This window comes from Vanessa atalanta, chromosome 12 (assembly GCF_905147765.1).
Source record: "Vanessa atalanta chromosome 12, ilVanAtal1.2, whole genome shotgun sequence".
In the NCBI taxonomy this organism is placed as follows: Eukaryota; Metazoa; Arthropoda; class Insecta; order Lepidoptera; family Nymphalidae; genus Vanessa; species Vanessa atalanta.
In genome coordinates, this window is record NC_061882.1 from 11,488,053 (window position 1) to 11,510,867 (window position 22,815).

A 22,815-nucleotide genomic window follows, 5' to 3' on the forward strand; every position below is an offset into this window, starting at 1 on the left:
AAAAAATCTGTCTCAATATAGTGACATTATAAATATTATACATTAGGCTAATATAGGCTAGGCTAATATATAGGCCCTATTCTATGAATGGAAGATGGTCATTCTGGCCGCTGGTTGGCACGGCGCCTTTTACTAAAGTGTCAATGCGGTGAATTAAAAGACTAATTTAACCAGTTGGCTGCGACATATACATATCTTACAACCACAGGAGAGAAAAGGCAAATAAATTAATTTGAGTTTGAATTGATGCGATATTATTCTTTAAAAAAAATGAATTTTGTTAATTATGGATGAAAGTTTTGTATTATAGATAGAGACTTGACGTTGTAGTACAAAAGACATCGAAGTAATTAAGAGATCGCAAGGACTATGTAAATCTAAGGTTTGTTTATCATTATTGCTCCTTCGATTGAAATACGGTGATACACGGAAAAGGCATTTTTATGCAGAGATTTGTAAAGGTATTTGTATTCCCATGGGTCTTTTCTCTTCCCATGGGTTTTATCCTAAGCTTCAAAGATAATCTGAAAATATATTTGCGAGTATGCAAAAATAATAACAAAACAAAATCTTTCGTTAATCACAGCTTCCACTGGTCCGATTTGTCTAAATCTTTTTTTTCTTACGTTTCCTTTTTATCGAAAAATATAGAGGCAACTATATAACATCACATTACGAACCCACAGGCGTGGATCAGCAACGTTTTAGCATTAGCAGCCCGTAAATGTCCCACTGCTGGGATAAAGGCCTCCTCTCCCTTTGAGGAGAAGGTTTGGAGCATATTCCACCACGCTGCTCCAATGCGGGTTGGCGGAATACACATGTGGCAGAATTTCGTTGAAATTAGACACATGCAGGTTTCCTCACGATGTTTTCCTTCACCGCCGAGCACGAGATGAATTATAAACACAAATTAAGCACATGAAATTTCAGTGGTGCCTGCCTGGGTTTGAACCCGAAATCATCGGTTAAGATGCATGCTTTCTAACCACTGGGCCATCTCGGCTCCCCAGCAACGTTTAGGGCGAGTGAAAACGAGTGTTACAACTGGTATTACTCGTATAACAGGCAATTGATATGATAATGACACAGTTATAACTTATAATACAATTTTTTTTAACAATTTCCAATAAAACTTTTTTAATGTTTTTATTCTTATCATAAAAATACTAATGACAATTTTATTAAATTACGATACAATACTTATTTTTTTAATAATAAGTCGTGTTTATAATACAAATCCTGTTTGGTGGTACCATTTAAATATTTTAGATGAAATTTTTAGTATGCAAGAACAGTGTGACGATATACACTTCGATTCCATGAACTAACTAACAGCCATTATTCAGCATTTCAAGAGTACCTAAACAGAAACGAACCCAGTGCCGTAACGGCTCATAAATGACCTACCGCTGTAAAGAACACCTTTCCTGTTAACGAGAAGGTTAAGACCTTACTCCACCACGCTGATTGTGTTTAAATGAGTATACATCCCGTGAAAATTCAACCCCCATGTGAAAGATATCTTACGACGTGTCCTTTACCAAGAAGCATGGAGTGATTTAATCACAAAATAAGGACCTGTAATATTACGGATCCTGCTCGAATTGGTTAGACGGTTTAGATTCACGCGTTAATTCTAAGAATAATATGCCTTGTATATAAATAAATATATGTAGTTGCCAACAAAGTGTGTCTTATCTCGGCATTACATTGACAGGGGCCACCGTGAACGGAAGTTTTGTTGTCATTTTATTTATTTCAATTTATTTATTTACTATTAAATATAGTAGACGCAACTAGTACCATAATGAAATATATTAAATACGCAAAGATAACAGTTACTCACCTTGCTTCTCGAATGGCATCAACCCAGTGTACGCAGTCAACTTCAGACGCCGCGCGCAGCTCATATTGTCTTTGACTCTCTCGTCGGTACGATATGGTGAAGCAGAACTATGGAAATTAGAATCATTTTAATAAATTGGAACTTTAAATAAAATAAATATAAACTTTATTCAAGTAGGTCATAAAAGCCCTTTTGAATCTTTTTAAAATCTACTTTAGCAAACTGAGTAGGTATTATTGTCCACTAATTAAATAACATAAGTATGTGATGTTATACATATCTCACGGTGTGACCTTACTTGGACAGGCCCGTCTTAATGAAAGTTGCAGTGGTGCACCTCACCGAAGACCAACTAGTAAGACGCCTGAGAAAGTCTCTTACAAATATTGTTTTGGGAGATCACCAGAACACTGCTTGCATTCGGGCGCTTATTGTGCTTAAAACGGAGCTGTACTTGTTTGCATATTTGCATGGGTTGACACGCCAATGTGTGGACGAAGTAATTGATTATATTCCTTTCGTTTGCACGAATATTACAATATCGCCGAACAAATAATACGTGTTTCTATCCACTTGTCGGATTCAAGTTATTGACATAATCAATCGACTTTTTCCCAAAGTAGTATTCCACCGATCTTGTTGTTTTGTAAATAAGGAAATATTGGTATATTTCAGTTATATGAGGGTCCAATCCATGTGTGGATGACTATATCGAGAATTTATATCGTAACTATTATACGTACGTTATAAGTAGACATTGACAAGGTCAGATAATTTTACATAAAATTACGAATAATTTACCTAGCTGGACTGTTAGTTTACCGCAAGAAGTTTTTTTAGTACCAACATAGTATACCTATCTTATATCACTTTTTATCCTAGTAATATAAATACTGCAAGCACTGATTTATATTTAACATATAAATAAATAAATAAATATTGGATGACATCACATACAGTCTACATTAGTCTGATCCCAATGTAAGTAGCTAAAGCAGTTGTGTTATGGAAAATCAAAAGTAACCACACCACCGGTACCACAAACACCCAGACCCATTACAACATAGAAAACTAATGAACTTTTTCTACATCGACTCGATCGCGGGAGTCGAACCCGGGACCTCGGAGTGGCGTACCCATGAAAACCGGTGTACACACTGCTCAACCACGGATGTCGTCAAATATATATATGTCGTCAAATATGTATATATGTATATGAATTGTATGAACTTTTAATTTTATCTTTCAATAGAGATTGTTTGTGAATATTTTTAGTCGCTCATTATTTGTGGATGCTAAACGGGTTTGTATCCTTTATATATTGTGTTAGTATTAAATTTACTAACATAAACTAAAAAAATATATAAATTTATATACTTAACTACAACTATACATTAACACTTATTATATCTTTCTAATTGTCTACCGGTTGAATGGTTGACAATAGAAATCAGAAATAAGAGTATTATCACGGGTCGCAAGTCAAACAAATTAAATTTTATAGTTACCGAGGCATTTCGTTCCATGGGCGCTTTACTGAGTCGCTCACAGTACGACCCTTCTAGAAGAAGCACGCCAGTTGGTCGCGTGTTGTTCTCCGATTCGTAGTAGAAAAGCAGGTTCTAGACAAAGTATAGGTATTTATTTTTTATGAACTATTTCCACTGAAACACATAACACAACTTAAACTATATTAAGACAGGCAACACTGCCTTTGTGACAGAAACTAAAGTATAACAATTTAATATATAAAGGTAAGTAATTTTTTTTTTCTTCAAAGAGCTTAGTCACACAAATGACTATGGCCCTCTATACGTCTTCCTTTACCAGAAAACTAAGCTTGAGACATGATGATTTGGATCATCTTACCCTCAAACCCAGTCGTACAAGTTTACAAAGAGGCCTGGCACCCGCGGATAAAGGACATGCCACGCAATTTAAAAAGGTAAATAATTGGTTTTACTCAAATCTATTAGTATAAGAAATAACATCATCTATTACTAGACGATCACAAAGATTATATATTATATAATATATACATGATTTGAATGGGTTGTCTAACTAAATCACCGATACTGTTAAATAATATAAACTTTAATTAACTTATTTTGTTTAGGTTCCCCGGTTTGTTATTGATGAAAATCGAACGTCAGACATGAGAATATTCTAGAAATTGTAAATATATCCATTACCTATTAATACAACTATGAAGTTGAAAGAGAAATTATACACAATAAACTAAAATTACGATAACTAGTTATGATCGTACGCGGCTTCACGCGCGTTTTAGGGGTTGATCGACTGGTGTTAGGCGTGAGAAAGTAGTAGCCTATGTCCTTCCTTGGGACTTAAGCTTGCTTCATACAAAATTTCATCAGATTCAGTTTATTGGTTAGGCCGTGAAAGGTCAACAGACAGATAGACAGACAAACAAATTACTTTCACGCTTATAATATTAGTATAGATATATCTATACTATCCTATATCTACCTATCCTAGGTATGACATTAGTAGACAATATGTATTTTTTGTATAGTATAGGTAGGCGAAAGGACAAAAGGACCACATTATAGTAAGTCATCACCGCGCATAGACATTGACTCTGTAAGAAATATTAAGCACTCCTTACAACGCCAATAATATTGGCATCTAAAAGATCTTATATCCCTAGTGCCTTAATTATACTGGCTCACTCACCCTTAAACCAGAACACCAGAATACCAACTATTGCAGTTTGTCGGTAAAATATTTGATAATAGGGTGCTGCTAGCCAGACGGTCACAAAGCCCTACACCATATTATTCTACGTATTTAACACTTTTAAAAGCAACTAACCTGATAGAGGACGAACCAACGCAGCTGCCATTTTGTGTTGTCTGAGCTCCTTTTATGTAAGTATCCGGTCTGCACCAAAATATAATTACATATATAATAATACTTGAGTTATGTTATATTCAGTCATACGACGTTTGTAAACAACATTGTTGAGAATCATCTCCCGTTAATTTCATCGCTCAGCCGATGGACATAAGCCTCTCCCAAAGATCGCCACAACGATAATTTGTTACTTTATTAATTGATAGCGAATTATAAACCAGAAAACTTTTACAGCAGTATTTGTTCGGAATTGAACCCGCGATCTTTGATTAGGATCCTCATAATATTATATTCTATACACTACCAAAACATTGGGACAGATCCTACACATGTCATTTTCACTCTCTTTTAAAACATTCACTAATAAAAAAGACGGACATTATGAGTATGTTTAATACTCATATCGTAAATTTGCGTGTGTATCAAATGGTCTTAAGTGCTGGCACCTTAATTTTCATATGCTTATTTATTACGCAATACGGTTGAGTCCCTTGGCCGTGAAAAAGCATCAGACAGTCATACAGAGTTAGTATAGATTTACGCATTAACAAAAAGACGCTTCGTTTCGCACTACCGAGAATTTGATTTCGCCTTTTTCGCTTCTCTATATCGAAATAGCTCGCTATGCAATGAACTTCCATTTAGACCATAGCTCCGATTGATCTGAATTTTGCTCCACTGTATTTCGAAGCGTTGATAACGAATACGATTGTGAAAATAAATGTTTTTGCTAATTTTATTTTTAAAAATCATTTTATCTCAACTTTTTTAGCGTTTACGTTTTGCTCTATCGTTTTGTTAATCGTGTAAAGTAAAGAAATGTGAATATTTGTAAAAAATTGCATATTTTGCCAAAACTCGAGATTGGTCCTGTGATTTCGTAAAATAGTGCTCAAACTTAATATAGTATACCCATCTCGATCTCGTATTGACTACATGGTCAAGTCAAGTAGCAAGTGGCAACGCCAAAGCTGAACAATGCTTAGAGAAGTCGGTTAATAACGCCTGAACTTACCAGGTATAGAGCTCTTAACATCAAAATTACAATATTGAAATCAGAACTCCGGAAGGGTGCAACTCATCCGCTCTTGCGTATCAAAGCGTTGGAGTTAACAGGAGAGATCGTTTCAATTCCCAAAGGACGCTAATAATTTACAGGGCAGAATTATACATTAGGTAGTATAAGCAACTGCCTAGGCCCCGTATCGACAAGGGGGCGTAATCAACCCGGGAATTAAAAAATAAAATTTATTATTACATTGTTAATTTGATTAGGCTGATGATATAACTGCGTAATATATTTTAGGGAGTTAAAAAAGAGTAAAGAGGCGTCGAGAAGTTATTTGTCTAAGGGCCTCGACGTGGTTAATCTGGTCCTGATCATCTACGAACTCACTCCTTTATTTAATAACCTTCAACGATCAAAAGTCACCTATATCCCCATTAATAATATACCCACAAAAATTCACGACAGTCCGTCGCCGTGTAAAAGGACGTACAAACCATAATATTATTATTAATGTGGGAACACTTTCTCGTAGGATAATAAGTACCATTTATTACACATAGTACACAAAGTATTTTTACTAGAACATATTCCGGCCTTACATATAAACACAAATTTGTTGCTTTACATAATCATTTATGTTATATTCGAAAGAATAAAAAACTACACTACAAAATCCCCATATAAAGTAGATTATGCTTACTTGTTCGTAAGTTTCTTACCTGTGAGTGGTCATACTGCGCACGTTCAGACAGCGCTATCAGTTGACCGTCGTTGACTCGAATCGATCGCTGAATCTTCGGACTCAACATTGTGTTACTAAAACAAAAATACCTTTAATTAAATATTTAATCATTATAAAATATATTAACACATGATTTTATACTTAAAAATATATTAATGATTTATTTTTTTAACTATTTTTTCATCGTTACCAATGTTACAAGTTCAATATTAAAACTAGAATATTGTTTAGAATGACTAATTAATATGTTGTATTGTATGTTATAAGTACTGAAGATATACTATAGAGTTTGGGTAATAAATATTATGTCAGATAAGGTAACTATTTTTATTATATTACATTAATGATCTACATGTTAACAATAACAGTTTATTTATCTAATTTATGATGTTGAACACATTGTATCAAGTAAAATATTTAAAAAAATCTCACTAAATTGTATATCCAAAATGTATTTAAGCTAATAATAACGTAGTTTTTATACGTGCGTGTAAATTGCAAGAAAATAAATACATAAATATGAAATGTTCGCTTAACAATATTATTTAGTACTAAATACTATAGTTATATAGAACTGATTAAAATCTTGACAATTTGCTTATGCATTAAAGATTAAAATATTTATTTTCTTACAAATAAAACAATTATTATATCATATGATTAATTATATATCTACTTACATTTAAATTACAGCAATGCGTTTATCATAATCCACATAACAGAATATATTTGCGTCATTTTCACTCAAAAGCGTTCATAATCAATTATTTTTTATGAAACCAGAATATAATATCAACAAACTTTTATAGACAAATTATTTATTACGATTAATAGATTTTTATTAATATAAAGACATTAGAAATATTAACAACAATATAGAAACAGGACAACGTTAAAATACAATTTTCAAAGATTTCTCACAAGCTTAGAACAACACGAGCGCCTGTTGAATTTATTAACGCAACTAGTGGCACACGGGTAAAACTTTGATCAGTTAATAATAACAGGTGTTTACGATTAACGATTGAGCTAAAAGGTTTTTGTAAAGATTTTAATACGTTACTCTGTCATAATACACAGAGCTATAATATATTTAGTGTTTAACAAGGTTGCAGGTGTAAGAAGTAGCCCTGTCGAAGGCAACAGTTCGACTGCTGGGCTAGCACCTGTTAGCTGAATCGACCGTTGCGCGCGTGCGTGCCCCCAATGACGTACCAAATATGTTAAAGAGCTAAAAAAGACCAGAATTGTTTGAAGAAAACTAAATTTGTATATGTGGTTATGAGTAGAGATTCTCTGCCTTGGGGAGTCCAGCAGCGGGCCTCTTCCAGGTGAGGTAGTGTATAATTGTATATGATTAAATAATAAAAAAAAAAGTAAATGATTACAAAACATTTCTATATACTTATTATAGTGATATCGAAAAAAAAAATTGCTTTTTTGCTATAATTATTCAAGTTTTCGAGTCTTTAATGATCTCTATTACTAAAAACATTTAAAGTGATACGATGGGATCAAAATGAAAAAATATATATTTTTTTAATTAACATAGATTAAAACGTATGTTATGACTTTTGCAATTAATAGTTGAAATGATTTAACCGAATTAAATCGTACGTGGTTATTTTACAGGTAATCACTATTACAGAATTCAAAAATAATATTCAGTTCTATATTTCCATACACCTTCGACCGTCGACGTTCAGTGCAGAGCAGTTTCATTGGCTATAAAACTGCTGCTCGGCGTATCTTTGTTTTACACGCGTACTTGACTTCTAAGCATATTGCATTATATAAAGTCCCCGGTAAATGGAAGAAAATATTATATGACTGTCATAATATCTTGATGATTTCCTTTTTCATACTTTTTATTACAAGTAGGTATTATTGTTTGCTGTTTTTTTTTTTTATAGTTTACTACCTGCGCCGGGTTCGCACGGGTGGAGTGCTGATACTAAATATACTACAGAACGTCTTTATATACAACGCTCACAGTTTTTTTGTCATTAGACAATACAAACCGCTATGTCCCTGAATTTAAAATCTATAATATGTTTTTTATTGCAATGAATCTAATAAATACTTATTTTATTTCTTTTTTCTTGCTCTTGTAATAAATAATCTTGTTAATGTTTTTTTGACATGAGCCTTAATTTTTTTAATAGGCCAATTTAAACCGCTCTTATTTAACGAAAAGCTTGTGCAAGGAGTGGGGACAATACTAGGTCAAGGAGTCCATTCTAAATCCTTTATTCTACTAATACGCATTACACTTACTTATTGCGTTTCAAATTAGAAACTATGACCGATTTGGTAATGGTACCTAAACTTTAGTAGAACCTGGTTGGTACCACACACTCATCACAAATTCTATCGCCAACAAAAATTACTTTTGTATGGTTGTGTTCCGGATTGAAGATTCAGTGAGTCAGTATAACTAAGGCACAACCCACGAGGGACATAACATCTTAGTTTCCAAGGTTGGCGGCGCACTGGGGATGTCAAAAATATCAACGGGCGATGTACCATTTACTATCATCATATTGTATATAAAAAAAAACAGCTAAATGCGAGTCGGACTCGCGCACGAAGGATTCCGTGCCATTCACTAGGTAAACAACATAAGTTAGGTACATTTATTTCATATTGGGTACGAAACCCTAAAAAAATTACACGACACACTAAATAAAAGAAATTTTTAAGTAAAATATTTGATTGTTGAATAAAACTAAATATTTTGTAAATATTTCAAGTGCCTATCTGTTGCCATTTTTAATATCGAGCAAAAAAGGGCAAATTGTTGGAATATACAAAAATTCAAGCCTCTATACATAATAGATTTCTCTTTCATTATATTATTCAATCTTTCACTCATTCACATTCGCTCACCACTCATTCAATCAACGAACAGCTTTACTTGATTATTTAATATTCATTATTAAAAACATTGTCAAACAGTGCAGACGTGTCTTATTATACCTACCCCATTTCCCTTCAGGTTATGGGCCCAGGTCATGTTTAAAGTTGTTTAAATAATTAAAATTAATAGTAAAAGTGTTACTCAAAATGGATTCGCGAAGTAAAAGAAATATACAACAATTTAACGGTGATCGCTATAGTACTTGGAAGTTTCGTATAAGGTCACTACTAGAAGAAATGCAGTTATTGCCTGTTATTGACGAAGAACCACCACCAATACCAGATAATGAGTGGATTAAGAAGAATATGCTAGCAAAAGGTACGATTGTAGATTACTTGGGTGACACATTTTTAAGCTTTGCAAGAGGTTCTTCTACTGCAAAATCCATAATGGCCGAACTAGACAAAGTATATGAGCGGAGGAGCTTAGCGACTCAATTGGCTTTACGTAAACAGTTACTTAATATGAAACTACAGCCAGATGTGACACTATTCGAACATTTTAACAATTTCGATAATATCATTACTGAATTAATATCGGCTGGTGCAAAATTGGATGAGATGGATAAAATATCACATTTACTTTTAACTCTACCCACATCATACGATGGTGTTATAACGGCACTGGAAACACTTGGAGAGGAACAATTGCATCTATCTTTTGTAAAAACTCGTCTTCTAGATCACGAAGTCAAACTAAAGAATACCACGACGACAGAACTCAAAGTTTTACATACATCAACGAATAAATTCAAATCGCAGAACAAAATTGGATTCGATAAAAGGAAATCATATAATTATTATAAAAAGAAGTCATACACCGGAAATTCATCATATAAAATTTCAAAATTATATTGTGATTATTGTGGACGACGAAATCATATGAAGAAGGATTGTCGATTTTTCAAAAAGTTACAACTAAATGGAGGTAGTAGCGGCAGTAAAACAGCAGCTGCGAGCGCTTTGCAAATCAGAAACGATAACGAGGACAGTTTCGCATTTATGTTTTCAACGTGTAAGTTGTCAAATTCTTATAAATATCATATTAATAATATTGTTTTCATTTTAGATTCGGGTGCAACTGACCACGTTGTAAATAGTAAGGAATTATTTTCTTCCTACTCAGAGTTCACAATACCGATTAAAATTGGTATAGCTAAGAACAATGAAAGCATTCAAGCGTTTGGTAAAGGTACAATAAATGTCACTACTAATTTAGGTTTTCAAGGGGCGATTAATAATGTATTATATGCGCCGGACGTGCCATGTAATTTAATATCTGTATATCGTATTCAACAAGGAGGTATGGTTGTTATATTTAAAAATAACAGTGTTTATATTAACAATAGTATCAAGTGTTTAGTATCGAGTGTTATCAGTAATAATTTATTTAAATTAGTTTTTCAAGTGCATACGCGATCTCAACATAATTTAAATTTGTCTCAAACTTCTACATCTTACGAACTATGGCATAAGCGTCTAGGTCACTTAAACAAAAATAAATTTAACATTCTAAAAAACTTAATTGATGATAGTTACCTAATTAATGATATTATGCCTAATGATACATTATGTGAGTCTTGCATACTTGGTAAACAGTCGCGGTTGCCCTTTGCAAAATCAAAAGATAAATCAGTCAGAAATAGGCCACTTTTTATAGTTCATTCCGATATTTGTGGTCCTATTACACCACCTACATTTGATGATAAAAATTATTTTATTACTTTTATTGACGATTTTACTCATTATACAGTAACGTATTTGATGCATTCTAAATCTGAAGCATATAAATGTATGAAAGACTACGTAACAAAATGTGAAAATTTATTTAATTCTAAAGTTGTTAATTTATATTGCGATAATGGCCGAGAGTACCTTTCAAACGAATTCAAAGAATTTTGTGTTGACAAAGGGATAATGTATCATTTAACGGTTCCTTACACCCCACAACAAAATGGTGTATCAGAAAGAATGAATCGTACATTAACCGAAATGGCTCGAACATTGGTTACAAGTGCGAAATTAAATAAAATATTTTGGGGTGAAGCTGTTTTAACAGCTACTTATTTAATTAACATACTACCCACTAAAACTCTGATAAATAAAACACCATACGAAATGTGGCATGGTAAAAGGCCGAAAATAAATCATTTAAAAATGTTTGGATCTACTGCATACGTTCATAACAAAGCTAGAAAAACTAAATTTGATGAGAAATCTTTCAAGTCAATATTGATCGGTTACGATGCAAACGGTTATAGATTATTCAATATCGAAAATAATCAAGTTTTTATAGCTCGCGATGTTATTTTTGACGAGTTAAACTTTGAAAAATCACGCCCTACACGTAGCAGTAGTGACAACATTGAAACCCTTTCAAAATTTAGTAAGCCCGAAATTGATTCGGCAAAGCTAAAAATAGATCAACAACAAGATTCTTTTAATGACAATTCGTTGGACGGTTCATCGAATACCACTAATTTAAGACGTAGCGAAAGAATTCGAGAATTACCCCCAAAGAATTATAAGCAAATGCACGATCCTGATTTATTTTTATCTCTTTTTAATGATACGCAATCTTTACCTACATCATATAAGAATATCTTCGATAGGCACGATTCTGATAAGTGGTTGAACGCTATACAGGATGAAATTGAGTCGCTTCGAAGCAACCAAACGTGGACATTAGTTATTAGACCGAAAAATGTTAATATTATAAGTTGCAAGTGGGTATTTACAATTAAAAATAATGAATTTGGTGAACCTACACGTTATAAAGCTCGGTTGGTTGCTCGAGGTTTCACTCAAGAGTATTTACAAGACTATCACGAAACGTTCGCACCAGTGGCTCGGATAACTACTTTTAGATTTATATTAGCACTGGCAAATCAGTTTGATTTACATTTACACCACATGGACGTTAAAACCGCGTTTCTAAATGGTATATTGAAAGAAAATATTTATATGGAAGTACCGGAAGGTATTTTAGCAAGTAATAACCAGGTTTGTAAATTGAATAAAACATTATATGGCCTAAAGCAGTCGTCCAGGTGTTGGTATGCACGGTTCGATCTCATTCTCAAGGAAATGGGTTTTAAGAACTCTGAATTAGATCCTTGTCTGTACATATTAGATAAAAATTGTATAGATAAAAACGTGTATATAGTTCTGTACGTTGATGATTTAATTATTACTACTAAAAATAGTAATTTATTACAAGCGTTTAAAAACAGTTTAATGCAAAAATTTCAAATGACTGATTTGAAGGACTTAAAACTATTTCTTGGTATTAGAATTCAAAGAACAACTAATACAATTTCTTTAGATCAAACAACATATTTGCAAAATGTTCTAAATAAATTTTCTATGAAAGATTGTAATCCATCGAATTCACCTTTTCCTTCTAAAATCAATTTTGTAGCTTTAAATTCAGACACTCACTATGATGCACCTTGTAAAAATGTTATAGGATGCCTTATGTATGCAATGCTTTGCACAAGGCCAGATATTTGTGCTTGTATTAATATATTAAGTAGATATCAATCTAAAAATAACGAAGAGTTGTGGAAATATTTAAAACATCTCTTACGATACATTAAAGGTACAATTAATTTAAAATTGGTTTATAAAAAATCTGAATATAAAGAGATAATAAGTGGGTATGCAGATTCCGACTGGGGAGGTGACGAGAACGACAGAAAAAGTACAACTGGCTATTTGTTTAAGGCCTTTAATAATTGTACAATTTCGTGGACCACACGAAAACAAAATACTGTCGCCGTCTCTTCAACGGAAGCTGAATACATGGCTCTCTTTGAGGCTGTGAGAGAAGCAGTCTGGATAAGGTCATTGTTAAATAGTATTTCTATACAAATAACAGAGCCTATTGTAATATTTGAAGACAATAATAGTTGTATATGTATTGCCAATAACCCCACAAATCACAAAAAATCTAAGCACATAGATATAAAATATCATTTTATTAGGGAACAAATCGCTAATCAAATAATAAAGCTAGAACCTATTTCCACAGGAAATCAACTAGCTGACATGTTCACAAAAGCGATACCCTCCAAGAGATTTATAGAATTAAGAAAGAATTTAAATTTGTTTTGAAAAATAATTCATGTTTTGTGTTAATCAAGTAAATGAAGGAATGAGTTTATTTAATAAATAAAACTATGGTTTATGTAACTAAATAGTTAGTATTTTATTTGTAAAAATGAGTAATGAAAGAAATTATGTTATGGTATTGTTATATTATATTAACTTGTATTTTTGAGGGGGACTGTTGGAATATACAAAAATTCAAGCCTCTATACATAATAGATTTCTCTTTCATTATATTATTCAATCTTTCACTCATTCACATTCGCTCACCACTCATTCAATCAACGAACAGCTTTACTTGATTATTTAATATTCATTATTAAAAACATTGTCAAACAGTGCAGACGTGTCTTATTATACCTACCCCATTTCCCTTCACAAATAATCACGTTTGTTGTATAGGAGCCCCTCTTAGATATTTATTTTATTTTGTTTTTAGTATTATTATTTTTTGTTTTTTTTTTTTTTTATGATATCACAGCAAATAGGTCATCTGATGGTAAGTAGTCACTACCACCCATAGACAATGGCGCTGTAAGAAATATTAACCATTCCTTACATCACCAATGCGCTACCAACCTTGGAAACTAAGATGTTATGTCCCTTGTGCCTGTAGTTACACTGGCTCACTCGCCCCTCAAACCCGAACACAAAAATACTAAGTACTGCTTTTTGGCGGTAGAATATCTGATGAGTGGGTGGTACCTACCCAGACGGGCTTGCACAAAGCCCTACCACCAAGTGAAAGTAAGTATAATGTACAACAGAAATACATAATTTGTGAAAATTTCAAATGTCTAGCTATCGTGGTTCTTGAGATACAGCTTGGTGACAGACAGAGGGACAGACAGCAAAGTCTTAGTAAAAAGAACCGGCGAAAGAAACGCTTAAGCTTTATACGCTTATATTTTTCAGTATTTGTTTACAAATACTCAATATACCAAAGAAGGAGGATATCGTTTTATTCGTTCATCCGTAAACTCACTAATTAATGTATTTTAATATCATAATAATATTGTAATACCATATACTTTTAACGCTTATGTTATGAGTATCACATTCTCACAAAATTATAAATATTTTCGCCTCTTGGCACAAATAAAAGTCGAACCAAAAAATATATATATTTTTCATATATATAAATGTATGTAATGAAATTAATGTCAATAACAACCGAATGAGCCAAACTCAATGAAAATTGTAATAAAAGTTAAAAACTTCATTATTAATTTAAAATTATCATAATGTATTGTCTCGAAAACTATGTATGTGCAAAGTTTCATAAAAACGATCCATTAAAATAAGTTAGAAAAGCTTTCATAAGATTTGAAACAAAGATATATACATATTTAAAGTTTTAAGAAAACAAATAATTCAATAGTTATTTTTTATTTGATTTCAGATTTTTTTAATAATGTTAAGGTGCTCAGATTTAGCACGACATTAAAATTGGTTAATATTGAATAGTTATGTCAATTTTTAAGTCAGCTGTCGCCTGTCTCTTTCATTTGTCACTTTAGTTATCGCACTTGTCAAAAATTGAGAAAATCTTGTCGAAAAGTCGACTAAATGAATACATAAACATACCAGAGTAATTACGATTTGTTAGCATTTCCCATTTACCTCACTTCCTCATTTCATGTAGCGAATAATAAAATTGCGTCTTCGTGTTTAAGTAGACGGCGTAATCTAAATCGACCGGCGATTGTGTGATATGTCCGATACAGAACTGTAGTTATGGCTTCTGGTTCCAAGAATGATATTGTGAATAGACTTTTAAACGTAAGGCTCGAGGAAGGTGCTAGTGGCGAAGAACACCCTCCTCAAAATATGCTGCCATCTAATCAACAATCAAGACAAGGCAGTCATATTGACGAAGAAAACGGTCACGCGAACGAGCCTATGCCGTCGTCGTCCGCAATAGAGAACCTTCAGCCCACAAACAACACAGGTTGTCGTCTGCACAACTGGCAAGCGACAAAAACGACCGTTAAGGAACGATTGTCTTTCCTTTTTAATAATGAAATACTGTCAGATGTTCATTTCATTGTAGGAAAAGATGCAAATCAGCAAGTCATACCGGCGCATAAGTTTGTACTTTCCGTCGGCAGTGCAGTGTTTGACGCGATGTTCAATGGTGTTTTGGCTACAAAATCTGATGAAGTCGAACTACCTGATGTTGAGCCGGCAGCATTCTTACATTTACTAAAATTCCTCTATTCGGATGAAGTTAGAATCGGACCAGAGAGTGTTATGACAACTTTGTACACTGCAAAAAAGTATGCTGTAGCTGCTTTAGAGGAACATTGTGTTGATTTTCTAAAGAGCAATCTTGGCACAGACAATGCCTTCTTGCTCTTGACACAAGCGAGGCTGTTTGATGAGCCCCAGCTGGCTGCACTCTGCTTGGAAATGATTGACAAGAACACAACCGATGCTTTGAATGCTGAAGGGTTTACCGACATAGATCAAGACACTTTAAATGCAGTTTTAGAAAGGTATTTAAAATTTTAATTGTGACATTTCATAAAAATAAATATTTCAGTATGTTATATTTTACTTATTTGAAAATATAACAGACTGAAATATTTACCATAATAAAACTCAATAGATTTTGTTATAAACAGCTGACAAATGGCCTAGTGTGTTTTAGTAGTGCTCAGTAGTAACCAAAAACATTGTGAGGAAATCTCCAGTCTGTTTTAAAGAAGTGTGGTAAAAAAATCCCAAACCTCCTCAAGAAGATAGAGAAGTTCATTTACCTAGTTGTAGGCTTAACTCTTACATTTAATCTCAAAAATGGTTTACATAAAATAAGATGAACTTCTCTCATATTTTAGTAGCATTCATTTCTAGACGACTGTTAGTCATCATTCAGCCAATTTTTTAATATATTATTATAACTGCACATAGTACAGTACACAAAATGTGTAATGTTTTATAATATTTTAATTTGAGTGTCAAAGTTAAGATGCATTACATTGCTTTTGTCCTTATTATTAAGATAAGTGGATGGTTGAATAGACCATCTGATGGCTTATGGTCACCTCCACCCATAGACATTGCCTGATTCTCATTGATAATCTGATTATAAAATAACTGCAAATAATTTTATAAAACTAATAAATAAATAACAGTGTATCAGATAAATAATTATTTTAACAATTAAATAAAATTTTAAAATATTTTCAGTCATGTATTTACTTAACAATTTGAATACATATTTATATTATAAATATAAATTATGTAACAAAAAACAGTACATAATTGACATTTGTTAAAATAAGAAATCATACAGTCAAATTGTTTTATATAGTACATGAATATTATATATTTAATATTCCCTCTTATCACATCAAGTCTAAAGTTAAGGATAAATATAATATAATTATATACTAAAATCTTCTCAAAAATCTGTTGCATAATGTTGCAAATATTTATTGTATTTACAGAGATACTCTACGCATACGAGAGGCGAAAATATTCGCAGCGGTTCTACGCTGGTCCGAGGCTGAATGTACACGACGTCAACTACCGGTCACACCTAACAACCAAAGAATGGTTCTCGGAAGAGCTTTCCACGCCATACGTTTCCCATTAATGTCTGTAGAAGAATTTGCAATGGGTCCTGCACAGAGTGGTCTACTTGATGATAGAGAAATAGTTCAACTCTTCCTTTATTTTACCGTTAATCCAAAGCCTAATGTTGGTTTCCTAGACACACCTAGATGCTGTATGACAGGAAAAGAACTGACGGTGAATAGGTTCTCCCAGACTGAGTCTCGGTGGGGTTACAGCGGCACAACTGATAGGATAAGGTTTACTGTTGATCAGAGAATTTTCGTTGTTGGTTTTGGACTGTACGGATCTTACTTTGGACCCACTGAATATGAAGTTCATTTGCAAGTAAGTCTTAAAAATATTATTAAAAGATTCTATTTAAATGTATGAAAAGGAATAGTAAGACAAGCTAGGCATGAAAAGTTTGTCAAACAGTTCGAGGAATGTATTTTATTAAATACTAGTTTGCAAACGCGGCTTCGCCCGCTTACGAGTAGAGGTGGCAGGTGGACGCGTTGCAGAACTATCGATAGTTTGACTATCGATAGTTGACCTCGAAAAATATTCAGGATATCGATAGTATCGTTTTGATCAATACTATCGATACTATCGATAGCTCTCCGTGAGCAATACTATTGATTACGGCAATATTATCGATACTATCGATAATATCGTTAGGTCCCTGTAAGCAATACTATTGGTAGCAGCGATACTATTGATACTATCGATAGTGAACTATCGATATGCAACACTTGTAGGTGGTAGGTATTTAATGATAATCAGTTAAGTAGTTGAGACATGAGCCTAACAAAAATCTCAATCATTTATTCCTTGGGATACATTTAAGATTATTTTATTTCATTGTAGTTTGAAACTGTGTAATGGACACAGTGATTTATATTGAATGTGCAACATCTGCTGTTACTAAATCACAAAGAATATCATGCATGTGCGATGGCATCACATGACGTCATGGGATAGAATTGTTAATCTTTATAACATAGTTGTAATTAGTCATATAACTTAGCGAGCAACTATATCGGCTAACCCCCATAGTTCTACATAGAACCGTGAAGAATTTAGGCGTAGAACGAATGAATTTACAACATCTCCGAGGCACTACAGTCTTTTTATATTTGTATAATTTTATTATATATTTATTTTAATAATATTTTCTTATATTCCAGATTATTCACCTAGCCACTAAGAAAGTTTGCGGTTCCAACACGACCACTTTCTGCTGTGATGGAACTGACGACACCTTCCGCGCCATGTTCAAGGAGCCAGTGGAAATATTGCCAAACACGTCATACATTGCCAGTGCTAAGCTAAAGGTAACACTAGAAGAAGAAAAATCTATTAAACGTGTGGTCAGTTCTTAATTACGTTATTCTTTATCGTTCATGTCACGTAATAAAGAACTGATCACACTTCATTATTTTTAAAAATACGCATTATATTGAAAGTAAAATCTAACTAATAATTTGTCATGAATATTTAATATATTATATAATATTTATTAATCGTCAGCTCCTTGATAATAATAATCAAAACGCTGAAGTAGTTTAACCCTGTCATTACATTTTTATTTTCAGGGTACAGATTCGTACTACGGCACAAGAGGCCTGAGGCGTGTGACAGTCGACTGCAACAACGGCGAAAAGGTCGTATTCCAGTTCTCATACGCAGCGGGAAATAACAACGGAACGTCCGTCGAGGATGGTCAAATCCCCGCCATTATATTTTATATTTAGAACATTAATGTATTTCTAGTAAAATTATTTTGAATATGGCAACATATTTTATCATAAACTATTCTAGGCTGTTACATGATCTGGTAATAATTGGTACGCTTACTAAACGAGAATGTAATTAACTACGTCGGAGCTCAAACATTTTAAATATGTTCTATGAACGAATTGTGATAAATTATTTATGAATTTCAAAATCGTATCGTAATCGTACTACATGTATAAATATAATATTACATTTTTTGAAATTACACATGAAATCAAAGGATCAAATTGCATATTTAAAAAATATATTATTAAGGCCCAACGCACACCCGGTGGAATGCAGAGGATAGTTAACAGATAATAATCGACTATGTATATAAGTATAAACGCGCTGAGCACTTGCGGTCCGCCGGCCAGCGGCGAGTCGACTGTCGGCAAACTCGCGTCGATGCTCGACAGACGATAGGACGCATTTTGTGCGTTAGATACTAATTTATTTAAGAAATTAGATATTGTGTGATTATCAAATTCAAAATCAAAATATACTTTATTCAAGTAAGGCTTTTAGAAGCACTTTTGTATCGTCATTTAACAAACTATTTTAAGTAAAGCTACCACCGGTTCGGAGTGTAGATTCTACCGAGAAGAACCGGCAAGAAAGTCATAGTGAATGATTTATCAATGTTTGGAAAATATATAATTTTAAAAATTCATTAACGAGAATTATTTCTCGCAGTTTAATATACTATATACGTACATACAAACACCCTAAAACACCAGTCTTTGTTTGTGTTATTATCAGTTAAGAAATTCGTTGCTAACGTTTCACTACTTGAGAAATTATAATATCGATTTACTGTATAAATAATTAACTTTATCCAGAATAGATAGATTGAAAATAGTAATTATTGATTGAGATGACAAAAATAGGTTTATACAATTCAATTCCAATCAGGCATAGGCATATTTAATGAAATAAATAAATTAAGAAGGTGCAAATTACACATATGAAAACTTTAAGGAAGTTCCACTCCATTCTGAACACATAATAATAACTATATCGCAAGATAGCACGCGTCAGACCTGCGCGAACACTCCCCAGATGTGCGCCGGCCTTAATATAATAAATACAATTTTCTTTTTTTTTTTTGACGCATTATTAAATGCAACCTATCTCTTTCATAATATTCTTATTAACTATTCAAACTTATAAATATGCATCGAGATATTCGCAACATGTTTTGGAGACTACGACTCCCAGTATCACTTATAGCTCATCTTGGGCGTTTTCTCCGAGCGTTAATCGGCGAATAGTGTACGTGAAAACGGAATAGTTAATAACAATAACATATTTAATATCTGTATAATTTAGTTTTAAATAATATCGATACTTTTCTTTTGAATTTTCAGATCATTTCGATAATTGTTTTTTTTTTTTTTTTTAACTAGACTAATATCGTAATAAAATAATTAGTAAATCTAACGTCACATTAAGTTCGGATCTCAAACTGTGATAGAAAAAAATATAACGATATACGAATCCCAAATGAATTTATAATTTCATAATGATGTAGGAGTGTGTTGCGTGTACGATGTGGGTAACTAGATGAGGAAGAAAAAGCAGCTTTACTATATCCGAAACTTAAGACGAAGGTTGCGGGTTCAAAGCCCGGGCAAGTACCAGAATTTAATATGTGTGAAAACATCTTCCTGTTAGCGTCGAAATACTTTATACTGCTAAATATCTATCCACCAAACTGTGTCCGAATCACTTGTTCTCAAACATTTATAGACTGTTAATTTGTATATCTTTAATGCGCTGACAACACTAGGATCTAAGATGTCGTGTTCTTTGTCCATGTACTTATTTCTATATTAAAAAAAAAAACGATACTGTGCACAGATAAACTTTAAATAATGAATGTAAAGAATTTAGTCTAACGTGTATAAATACAGTCTTCCAATTGAAGAAGGAATAAGGAAAAATTAACCTTAGATTTATACCCACCCGATTTACTAATAGCTCAGCTATATTGTGCATTATACTAACGGTTCTTGAATAATATATCTTCATTAATAACAATATATACAATACTATTCCATTTAAGTACTAATATCCACTTTAATTTTACTTCCGTTAACAGTGTCATCGACGTTCAAAATATCATAGTAGTTAGATTATTGGAGTTCTCGACCAATGATATCGCTTCCATTTGATGTCAATTTTTTTTTATTAGGCCTTTGTCCTCTTCAGGTTAGAATATACTATTGAAATTAAAATTTGAAGAGATTCTATATTACAGAATATGTATAAAAACTTACTCGTCATAGTATTTTGTTTTTCCGCATTAATACAGTAGCCTTTAACTGTTGAGCGTTTACGAGTATTCGTAGACGACGGTTTTTCTTTAATTTACACATACATTTTAAAAGCTTTATAGTGGACGTATGTCTTTACCTAAAAACACAAAAGAGCTAAACTTACTAATATAACTGCTTCTTCTGCCTCATCTCTGAGTCATGTATGTTAAACGAATACTTATAATAATATCAAGTTTTAACCTAAAAAATATTTATTTCCAAAATTTTACATATCCTTGATAAGTTCTTCATTAATCTTCTCTACGATGATTTTATTTACACATCGAATTCATCTGAAATATCGTAACTTTTTCGAAGTGAAACCTTTTGTATAGTAATATTTCCAGGTCGAATATGAATACATTTTATGTATCTGAACACAACGGCTGGGTCGTGGGGGCCAGAGAATTCCGTAATTTGCAAGCTCACATCCACTTCTCAAGTCCGACAGTGGATGCATCCAAAACTATATTTTACGCGTAACCTTACGCCGCCTCCTGCAAGTTCGTATTGACCAATATTGCTAAAAGTATCGTAACATCGTAACCCTCTGAACTCCTGTTCAAATGCGGGACCTCGACTTGTCGTGGGTACTTACGCATTGAGCAGCCAAACCGCTAACTTGTCCGCCGCGACCTGCCCGCCGAGTGTGGAGGCTCCCTATTGGTATTTCGCAAAAGGTGTTACATCTGTTGCACGCGTATGAATTTTAAGAAGTTTCCTAAAATGTTTTTGTCACACAGTATGATTGTCCCATTTGTTCGCTCGCCCGCCTCTGATAACTCGAGTTCGTAACCGATCAATTGTGATTATAACAGCGTATGATCTATAACATTTTATTAGTAATACACAAAGATGCCTTTCACCGGTGCCAAAGTACACGTTAGTTACAAAATTAAACTGAATATGAACAAATTGAGGATACCAATTTTGTTGATTCAAATTCGTATTTTTTTTTTTCCTTATAAATAAGTTTCTAGAAATCACATGAAGCTTAGTTTGCACAGATTATGTATAGTTTTTTTTTAGGCGTATTGTATCATATATCAATTTGTTGCCTTTCACAAAGTGTTAACTTTCTTTCTAGTCAAAAAAAAAAATCGAATCCTATGTTAAAATACTTCAAATCGATTCTGGTTAAGGCTTTGTTATAAAAATCATTTTAAAAAAAATCAAAAATTGAAATTATAGAAAATAATGTTCCTTATAAATATTTAAAAGTAGTGTTATATTTTTTATTTTTCATTATTAAAAAAAAGTATTAATTAGGAATTGAGGTGTTAAGAATAGATATTTTTCAAAGTTTTGTATAGAGGACGTGTTAACATAGATATCAATAAACCTTATTAGTTTCATTCATCTTTTATTTACTTCCTTTATCCCAAAGTGATTTTAAAGTCCTTCGAAATAGGTCCTGATAATTGTATACATGACTAAAGATCGGTTTAAATAGAAAGGTAGAACAGCTTCCCAAATAAATGAAATATTGGCGAAAGCCATATGATAATAATGATGCTGAACATTATATCCGAAAAAAATCCAAAATTTTTATAAAACAGACATTTAAATTATTCATTTACTTGGTGGTAGGGCTTTGTGCAAGCCCGCCTGGGTAGGTACCACCCACTCATCAGATATTCTACAGCCAAAT

The 22,815-nt window shown here is 32.8% G+C and overlaps 2 protein-coding genes across 2 annotated transcripts in view; one reads left to right on the top strand and one right to left on the bottom strand.

The window, feature by feature from the left end:
* LOC125067930 (ras-specific guanine nucleotide-releasing factor 1-like) overlaps positions 1 to 7,181 on the bottom strand; it is a 34,124-nt gene extending 26,943 nt beyond the window's left edge. The window contains exons 1-5 of the mRNA XM_047676828.1: positions 7,158 to 7,181; positions 6,455 to 6,551; positions 4,685 to 4,753; positions 3,358 to 3,471; positions 1,850 to 1,956 (exon numbers count right to left, since the gene is read on the bottom strand). Coding sequence (XP_047532784.1) covers positions 1,850 to 1,956; positions 3,358 to 3,471; positions 4,685 to 4,753; positions 6,455 to 6,544 — 380 coding nt within the window. The 5' untranslated portion in view covers positions 6,545 to 6,551; positions 7,158 to 7,181. The remainder of the gene's footprint in view (positions 1 to 1,849; positions 1,957 to 3,357; positions 3,472 to 4,684; positions 4,754 to 6,454; positions 6,552 to 7,157) is intronic.
* Positions 7,182 to 15,036: 7,855 nt separating this feature from the next.
* Positions 15,037 to 19,407, top strand: LOC125067749 (BTB/POZ domain-containing protein 2-like). The gene is made up of 4 exons (XM_047676491.1): positions 15,037 to 16,004; positions 16,959 to 17,412; positions 18,255 to 18,401; positions 18,663 to 19,407. Exons 1-4 carry the CDS (start codon positions 15,244 to 15,246, stop codon positions 18,819 to 18,821), a joined length of 1,521 nt encoding a protein of 506 aa, XP_047532447.1. The 5' UTR covers positions 15,037 to 15,243; the 3' UTR covers positions 18,822 to 19,407.
* The last annotated feature ends 3,408 nt before the right edge of the window (positions 19,408 to 22,815 follow it).

Bases quoted from the DNA above. Each gene is read 5' to 3' on its own strand.
- LOC125067749 (XM_047676491.1), top strand. From the start codon at position 15,244: ATGGCTTCTGGTTCCAAGAATGATATTGTGAATAGACTTTTAAACGTA. The intron at 16,005-16,958 runs GTATTTAAAATT...TTGTATTTACAG, and splicing joins TTAAATGCAGTTTTAGAAAG to AGATACTCTACGCATACGAG. The intron at 18,402-18,662 runs GTAACACTAGAA...TTTTATTTTCAG, and splicing joins TTGCCAGTGCTAAGCTAAAG to GGTACAGATTCGTACTACGG.